The 9,991-nt window shown below is 34.4% G+C and overlaps 1 protein-coding gene across 1 annotated transcript in view; it reads right to left on the reverse strand.

Moving 5' to 3' along the window:
- BIRC6 (baculoviral IAP repeat containing 6) overlaps positions 1-9,991 on the reverse strand; it is a 366,321-nt gene that overhangs the window by 94,600 nt on the left and 261,730 nt on the right. Inside the window, exons 64-65 of the mRNA XM_042780685.1 lie at positions 8,032-8,196; positions 6,174-6,342 (exon numbers count right to left, since the gene is read on the reverse strand). Coding sequence (XP_042636619.1) covers positions 6,174-6,342; positions 8,032-8,196 — 334 coding nt within the window. The remainder of the gene's footprint in view (positions 1-6,173; positions 6,343-8,031; positions 8,197-9,991) is intronic.

The following is a 9,991-nucleotide window of genomic DNA, read 5'->3' on the forward strand; positions in this document are numbered from 1 at the left end:
GTCTTGGGAGTCTCATCAGGTTCTAACAGATCAGTAAACCCGGCCTTTTTTTTTTTTTTTTTTAAGGCTTTTGAGTTTTGTTCCAGATTGTTCTCCCACTCTATCCAGAATCTCCTGTAATGATCCCCTTCCGAGCCATTGACAGTGGTAACTGGGCACCATCTAGTTCTAGTCTCAGGGTCATGTAGGCTGGGGTTCACATGGTCCACTAGTTCCACTGTGTTAAGCTCCTGACAATTTCATTTTATTTAATCAAATGAAGTGAGTTTACTGAGGCATCCAAAATTTTTACATTAACTATAATATGGGGACTTTTGTGTTGAATGTAAATTATAATCCTAGCTTTTAATCAAATACCTGTCCTATAAAATATCTCCTCCTATCCTTGATTCTACACATATGATACATGCTATGATGATGATGACACATACTAAAAAGCAAGTAGTAAAGGGAAGGGAGAGCCAGGGAGAATTCTGAATGTAAGAAGGAAAAGGAAATGTTAACTTTGGGTAGAGGGCCAAAGATACTGAACATTATCAAAGAAAAGTTCTTGAAGATACAAGTAACAAAAACAAACAAAAATATCTGATGAAAAAGTATTTAGGAAAAAAAGAAGGCGAGGTATAAAATATCAAAAAGCGTATTTATTTTTACTTTATGACACTGGGTAGAATTTTCAAATATAGTATGGATACTGATCTCATTTTATTTTTAATCTACAATTTTCTCTGGAATCATTATCTTTTAATCATTATCAAAAGCCTCTAATAGGATCACTGCTTAGATTTTTCAAAATAATTTCTTTTTTCAATTTGTATTCTAATGTTAAACTTCAATGAGAGAAAAGCAGCTATACGAAATATATAGTGGCATTTACTCAACATTTTTTAAGATATTAAAGGAAGAAAGGATAAAGAAGATGAATAGATTTGATTATATAAAAATAAACTTTTTCAAAAATCCCATAAATTACAAAAGTTGATAATCTGGGAAGACATAGTTGCATATTACAGAAAAAAAAGTCCATCTTTTTAAGTCATAAAAAAGAATTTTACATACATGTGGCCTTCACCAGATGGAATATACAGGAACCAAATTTACTACATCTGTGGAAAGAGATGATAAAGAAGCTAAATATCATTAGTCAGAACAAGTTCAGAGGCTAACTGTGTAATAGACCATCAATAGCTCATATTCAAGTTTTAGTTGAAACTGAAGAAAATTAAAACAAATCCATGAGAAGCAAAACATGACTTTGAGTATACCCCACCTGAATTTAGAGGCCATCTCAAGAATAGATTTGAGGCACTGAATAGCAACAACTCAAGATAACAGGAGCTGTGGGATGACATCAAGGACAACATACATGAAGCAAAAGGTCATAGAAAAGACTGTAATGGATGTAAGAGAGACTCTGTAACTTTTTCTTTAAAAAGGAAAAGAGCAGCTTTAGAGCAGCTAAAGCAAATGGAAGAAATGATCTTTTAAAAGAGGTAAACAAAAGATTTCAAAGGATACCTTAAGAAGACAAAGTGAAGTATTATAATAAAATGGTCAAAGCATTGGGGTTAGAAAAACAAAAGGAAGAAGAAGGTTGGCATTTCTCAAGCTGAAAGAACTAAAAAACTCAAGGCTCGAGGTATAATACTGAAGGAGTCTATGGCAAAATACTGAAGGATTCAAGAGGCACAAAAGAAGATGGACAGAACACAGAGTCACTGTACCAAAAAGAATTGGTTGACGTTCAGTGATTTCAGGAAGCTGCATATAATCAAAACCCAATGGTACTGAAGGAAGAAGTCCAAGCTACACTGAAGGAATTGGAGAAAGGCAAGGCTCCAGGAACTGATGGAATACTCACTATTTCAACAAATGGATGCAACACTGAAGTGCTCACTCATTTATGCCAAGAAATTTGGAAGACAGATACATGGCCAACCGACTGGAAAAGATTCCCGCTTGTTCCCAATCCAAAGAAAAGTGTTCCAAAAGAATGAGGCAACTATCAAACATTATCATTATCATCACATGCAAGCAAAATTTTGCTGAAGATAATTCAAAAACGGCAGCAGCCAACTACTTGAAATTCAAGCCAGAGTTAAAAAAGGAAGGACATGGAATAAGGGATATCACTGCTGATGTCAGATGGATCTTGGCTGAAAGAAAAGGATACTAGAAAAGTAAACATCTTTTGTTTTTAATTGACTATTCAAAGGCACTGGACTGTGTGGATCACAACAAATTCTGGGCAACAATGGAAAGAACAGGAATTCCAGAGCACTGCCAGAATACTGCTGACAAGGAACCTATACACAGAACAAAGGGTTCAAGCAGAACAAAGGCATATACTGCCTGCTTTAAAATTAGGAAAGCTGTGTGTCAGGATTGCATCCTTTCACCATATATATTCAATCCATATGCTGAACAAATAATTCATGAACCTGGACCACAGGAAGAACACAGCGTTAGGACTGGACTCATTAACAACCTGTGATATGCAAATGACATAACTTTCCTTGCTGAAAGTGAAGACTTGAAGCACTTACTGATGAAGATCAAAGACTACAGCCTACCATATGGATTATACTTCAACATAAAGAAAACAAAAATACAACTGGACGAATAAGCAACCTCATGATAAATGGAGAAAAGACTGAAGTTGTGAAGGATTTCATTTCACTCACAATTAACAATCATAGAAGCAGCAGTCAAGAAATCAACACACACAGCATTGGGCAAATCTGCTGCAAAAGACTTCTTTAAAATGTTAAAGAGCAAAGATGTCACTTTGAAGATTGCACAATTCTGCAGAGGGACATCCACACATCGCCCCTGCAGTCAGAAGGGTGGCTGTGGGGCCATCAGCAAGAGCTCTATAGGCTCAAGTGGTTCACAAACCACCAGCTACTTGTCTCAGGGGACAATGACAACAAGCTGCTGGTTTGGAAACACTTGAGCCTGAGCCCTGTGCAGCAGTACACGGAGCACCTGGCAGCCATCAAGGCCCTGGCCTGGTTACCACACCAGCATGGCCTGCTGGTGTCACGTGGCATTACTGTCAACTGCTGCAATGCAGTTGTACAACCAGGCCTGGTCCAAGCATGCCAATGAGAGCTAATGAGTTCCCATGGATCTTCACAGAACCAGACCAAAGCCATGACCCAAGCAATGGTGTTTTCAATAGCTTCATAGCACGAAAAAACTGGACAATGAGTAAGGAACATCACAGAACAATTGATGCATTTGAACTGTGGTGTTGGTGATGGATACTGAAAATATCAGAGTTCCAGAAAAAACAAACCTGTCTCAGAAGAAGTACAGCCGGAATACTGCCTAGAATTACATCATTTTTGAGGAACGAAGTAAATCCAGCGTTTGTGCATATCATCTGTGAGCAATGTATATAAACACTGAATATACTTTCTTGCCTTTCCATGTAACGGTGAAGATTAGTTTTTCTATTTCTGTAAAAAATACTGTTGGAATTTTGATTGAGATTGAGTTGAATCTACAGATCGCTTTGGGTAGTCCTGACATCTTGACTATATTGTCTTCCAATCCATGAACACAGAATGTTTTTCCATCTGTTTAGTCTTCTTTAATCTCTTTCAGCCAGCAGTGGAATTTATGTCTGATTATCTTCATGAACAATTGTGTTCTTTGCCATGAAACCAGAAGAACCGGATGGTGTCCAGCTCCCATTACTAAATGATTTCATCAGAGTCTATAGAATAATCCTGATCAAAAATAGTGTGCATGTGTGTGGAAAAGAACTTCAAATTCTCATGGAATTCAGACTTTTTGGAGCCATTGAGACTTGATGACTCCCAAATCCCAGGGGAAAAAAAAAACCCCACAAAACTATTGCCTTGAGGAAATCTTTAAACCTTAAACTGAAACTATCTCCTGAAGTCACATTTACACCAAACTCTGCATTTGTTTAAGTAGAAAAGAATGTTTGCCTTGAGTGTTCTGTTTTTTTAAAAAATTACTTATATGAGATCAAATTGAAAATAGCACCCTGAAAGGTTAGATTACTATCTTAGGGAGCAGTGTGTGTTGATGATGGGGAAACATTCAGAACAGGATGTGAAAGGACATAAAAAAAATTTAACCAACATCAATTATACATGTAGAAACTGCTGAATTGATGTATGCTTTGCTGTGCATATCTTTACCAAAATAAAATAAAAACAAATAATAGACAAGAAGGCTTTATGTAATGATAAAGGGTCAATTCATGAGGACAGCAGAACAATTATAACTACTTATGCACCTAATACAAAAATCCCAAAATAAATGAAGCAACCACTAAAAGAACTGAAATGAGAAACAGACAATTCTACAATAATAGCTTGAGACTTTGATACAGCACTTTCAATAATGGATAGAACATCTACAAAAAAAGATCAAAAACAAAACAGATGATTGAGTAACACTATAAAACAACTAGAACTAACACACATATATAGATATTCCACCCACTGACAGCACACCATATATTCTTTCCAGTTAACATGGATCATTCTCTAGGATAGACCATACACTAGGTCACAAATAAGTCCCAGTAAATTTAAAAAGACTGAGGTACTACAAAGTATCTTCTCCAATTACAATGGAATGAAACTAGAAATCAGTAACCAAAAGAAAACTGGTAATTACTTTAAGTATGAGAAAATTAATCAGTACACTGTTAAAGAGTCAATGGATCAAAGAAGAAATTCTGAAATGAAAGTACAACATAATAAAACATATGGGATGCAGAAAATTTTCAGAGGAAAATTTACAACAGTAAAGTTAATATTAAAAAAAAAAAAAAGAAAGATCTCCAATTAATAACATTAACTTTACAACTTAAAGAAAAAGAAAAGCAACCTAAACTTAAAGTTACCATATATAATAACAAAGACAAGGAAAGAAATAAAATAGAGAACAGAAAAATAGAACAGATGAAACCAAAAGTCAGTTCTTTGAAAAGATAACAAAAAAACTGACAGCTTATGCTAGAGAAACAAAGAAAAAGAAAGAAATCAGAAAAGGAAGTAAGGACATTACCATAGACTCTATAGAAATAAGAAGATTATGAGAGTACTATGAATAGCTATATGCCATATATTAGACAACCTAGATGAAATGAACAAGGTTCTAGAAATATACAAGCTACCTATATTGACTCAAAAGGAAATAGAAAATTTCAATAAATTTTTAACAAGTGAAGAGATTGAATTAGTAACTATAAACCTCCCAGCAAAGACCTGGTACAGATGGTTTCACTGTGGAATTCTAGCAAACCTTTTCGGAAGAGGTGACACCAATCTTTCTTAATATCTTCTAAAAAACAGAGGAGGAAAAAATATTGCCTAAATCATTCTACAAAGTCAGAATTACCCTGATACTGATGCCATATAGAGACACTACAAGGAAAAAACCTACAGAACAGTGTACCTTATAAATACCAACATAATACTTGCAAACTGATTACAACAGGATTTGTTGCCATGATCAAGTGGGTTTTATCCAAAGAACGTAAAAATATTTCAATGTAAGAAAATCAATCAATGTAATATACCATATTAACACAGAGGAACTATAAGACCATCTCAACTGATGCAGAAATGCATTTGGCAATATCCATTATGTACTTTCAAGGTAAAAACACTCAAGAAACTAGAAAGAAGGAAGAGTTATTGCTTGAGTAATGAGTTTTTGTATACTAAGATGAAAAACATCTGAAAATGAAGTAGTGAAAGTTTTACACCATGGTGAATCCAATTAATGTCACCAAAATGGACACCTGAAAATGGTTAAAATGGCAAATGTTTTGTTATGTATCTTCTACCACAAATGAAATGAAATAAATGTATATTCCAGCAATGATATTAAGACTGGAATATTTTCATGACGATCCTGGCTTCTGTCTTAGCATTTTCAGTTATAGGTTATTAACAAGTCACTACATAATACTAAATTAAGGAACACAAAAACTTTTAAGAAATAGATTTTCTACAGAGAATTTTAAAGAATAAATCTATCAAACTCACATCTACATATACTAGTGAAGAATAGCATCAAATCATTTCAACTCAATTTTACTGTTTTAACTTATAAACATAATGTAAACAAAATTACTCATTAACAAACATATTACAGAAGATTTATTACAGTGTGATTACCTGAATCATTTCGTAGATAAGATGACATGGCAGGGATGAGGCAAGACTGACTGAGAAGTTCCAGGAGCACAGAAGGGAGGGCATTATTGTTCTGTCCTCTACTCTCATGAGATGTTTGAGTCTCTCCATTTACTGCACCACTCATAGGATTTATATAACTTGCAAGAACCTGAAAATAAAATATTGTTCAACTGAAATGAGATTTTAGCTTTATGCACATCAAAAGGCTGTATTTTGTGAGACAGTCAATCTGAATACAAAGAGCACATATTTTGAATTCAACCAATAGCTCTTGCTTTATGTTTATAAAAATAAGTATTAATTGGTTCAAATTTTCAAAAAGAAAATGATATATTTTGCATGTCTGAAGTGTGGAATTATCTTAAGAAAGTCTTCATCTTTTCATCTTGGTTTTGAGAACCATGAGGACAGAGAGTTACGTGGAAATCTGACGTTTACTAAGCCTCATGAAGCATGATGTAATTTATCATGGCCATTTGGTTAGGCCAATAAAGGCCTTATAAGACCAAGGCTCAGAGACCTTCTGGGTTAGAGAGCACAAACATTTGCACAGGAGGGTAGTGAATCCTCTTCAGGATGTGCTAGGCCTATATTGTGACTCCTCCCAACCTTACCCTATGCTATCTCTTTATTTGTATCCTTTTTTGTTACATTAAAGCTGTTATCACAGGTAGGGTGTACACTGTGAGCTATTCCAGCGAATTATCAAATGTAAAAGAGCAGGGTGAGCCATCTGGTCTGAAGTAGAGTGAGTTATGTGGGCTACCAGGTTTGCGGTTGGTGTCCCGCAGGGGTAGAGGAAAACCCCAAAGGTGGGGCCTGTGGTTCTGAAGTAATCCAGTGGACTCTTGAGCTTATAATTGGTACACGCTGACCTAGTTGGGAATGGGAGAGAAAAACACTGTGTGTAGGAGCTGGAGTCTGAAATAAATAAGGAAGGGAAGCTAAGATTTCCAGATGACACAGCTAATATGTAAAGGGGGATTTGTTATTCACCACACAATCAGGTAGCAGAGGTGGACAATTTTAGTTTCTCTGAATTGTTAGGCACAATTGGTATAGTCAAGTAGGGTCCACTGCTGAGTGGTCCCTGACTGTCCAGCATGACAGGGTTGTTTACAAAGGATGGTACAGTATATATGATTAAACATAGAGAAACAATCAACCCAAGAACACAAGCTAAAAAATGTAGTAGCGACTCAGATATTTTTTTACAGTAGTATTTTTTTGAGTAGAAAGGTTTACAGTTTGAAGGTGACTAAATATTACAATTTTATACTAGGTAAAATAACCTATTCTGAGCCTTTTATTCTAGAATTTCAGAAAATAAGGCTCACAGACATTACCAACATCAGTCAGTTGATGCAGGAAATAAGCTAATCTTTTCTTCAATTATTTCCCTTTCTCCATTTTGTGGCATGAAAACTTCCTATAGTAGTTCAACTTGACTATTCTAGAAAAGTTATGGAACAACACAAGAAACAAAGATATAAATAATGTATCTGTAAAAATACAGATAATAATGAATGCAGAGTTCAGATACTGTTGTGTGAGCTGAGAGGGTAACTAGAAGGGGGATAGAGGACATTTTGTAGTTTCTGGATAATTTTATCCTTCCTCTTGATGAAAAGGCTGATTGAGAGAGAAAAATATTTAGTTCCAAGTAGGAAAAATAAGCTTTGTCTAGTGATATCTTAAATGTACGTGGGACTGAGAATACAAGTGGGTGTAAAAGCAGCTGAGGGTGAGTTGGCTAAGTTATCACTACTTAAAAATCAGTACAAATAAAATCATTTCATTAAATCACTGACAATATCAACTGTACAAATAAATATACCTGCAAAAGACAAGTAACATGTTCTTCTTCCAGCCTCTGTTTAGTTAAGGCTTGTTCCACATCCCAGCCAGAAGCTGTAGAGCCTGTTCCAAAGCCAGTTCCTTTGGCCCAATATAGCTGCTGTTCCTCTGTTGATGTGGGATTATGAGAGCTTGATACCTGTGGCTTTTAACAGCAGAAATATAAAAATGTATAATTGTTTGGTTTATTTATCCTTAACAATATATATAGCAAATTAAAGGTAAATCATCTTAGGCCCTAAAGAGTTACTGATTCAAAGGTACAGTAAAAACAATTAAAAAAAAAAAAAAAGCAGTATGTGCCAGATCCATTTGAAATGAATCTAGTAAAAGGATGTGTCAAAAGAATTCCAGCATTGTGTCGTATATGTCTTCAATCCTATTCTAAAATTGCTGCGTAGCCAACTGTTCCTGAAACAGGGATTTTCTCAATCTCTTCCTGTTCACAACACAAGGTGTAGAAATTCTCTTGTGGAAATAGAGGACATATTAAAAATATAGTGTGGAGGCAATAAAAACTGTGAACTGCTGCTTTACTAATTTTACATAATGTAAAGGTCAATTCTTTACTATTTTTGTAGAACAAGGAGTTCTGGAACAAAAATCCTTCTTTAAAGAATTTTCACTAAACACACTATGTATTACTTCCAAAACAACCACAATTAAATTCAAGGGTAAATGACAATTTTTTTTTAATGTTTTAGCAGAAATATTTTCTAAAGAGGAATATTAGGTAGAAACAATACTTTTTATAAACTGATCTTAGCTATTGTTTTATAGATATATGACTGAGGAAATTTTAAAAGAGGAAATTTTAAATAAATCATTAAAATTTCATTATCATATAAATACTAGTAGTTATTGGTTAAAACAGTAATTTATTTTTAATAAACATTTCTTATTGTGAACCATAATATACATACATAAACAGTATAAATCTAAAATGTAAAGCTTCATGAATTATTACAAAGCAAATACATATTTTATATACAGGCCCCAAATTACATTACTGCATCCCAGAAACTCCTCCTATTCTATTTCTTATTTATCACATTGTTACCATCATGCAAACCTAACTATAATTCTGATTTTCATAATTACTATTTTTTTAATTTTCTTTAAATTTTATCACATAACCGTGAAGTTCTAGTAGCTATTGCTTAGTTTTGTCTAAATTCTGGAATTTTATATAAAGGAAATCATTCTGCATATATTCCTCTACATCTGGCATTTAATTTTAAAACTGAGTCATGAGATTTATTAATACTCTTATGTGTGGTTGCCAGTAGTTACTCACTTTTATTATAGTATTCCATTACCTAGCAAACACAAATCATTTATCCATTCTATTGCTGATGAACATTTCCAGATAGGTATTACTATACAGGTTGATAGGACAATATTTGGTATTGTTGGTTTTTAAAATTAAGACATTCTGATGAGTGTGTAATCCTACTACATGAGTTTAAATCCGTACTTTCTGATAATTAACAAAGGAGACCACCATTTCACTTTTACTGGATATTTATTGGATATTTCAATGGTCTAGTTTATGAAGTGCCCATTCAAGCCTTTTGCCTATTTTTCTATAGGGGGCACTTGGCTGTCTTATTATTATTTATTGAAGCTTTGCACATAATTCAGGAATTAAATCCTTTATGAGATTGATTCTAAGGCTTGTTCTTCCACTCTCTTAGTACGTTTTTTTTTTAAAAATGCATTTTATTGAAACATAATTTATGTACAGTGAAATACACAAAACTAAAGTGACATGTTGTTGTTGTGATATGCCGTTGAGTCAGCCCTGACTCATACGACCCCTCCTTGCATTTCCGAGGTGGTATCACTACGGAAGTAGGATTGCCCAACCTTCCTTCCGAGGAGTGGCTGGTGGGTTTGAACCTCCAGCCTTCTGGTTAGCAGTCAAGTGCCTTAGGCAC

This window comes from Orycteropus afer, unplaced genomic scaffold (assembly GCF_000298275.1).
Source record: "Orycteropus afer afer isolate SDZICR_OR568_19922 unplaced genomic scaffold, OryAfe1.0 scaffold00054, whole genome shotgun sequence".
In the NCBI taxonomy this organism is placed as follows: Eukaryota; Metazoa; Chordata; class Mammalia; order Tubulidentata; family Orycteropodidae; genus Orycteropus; species Orycteropus afer.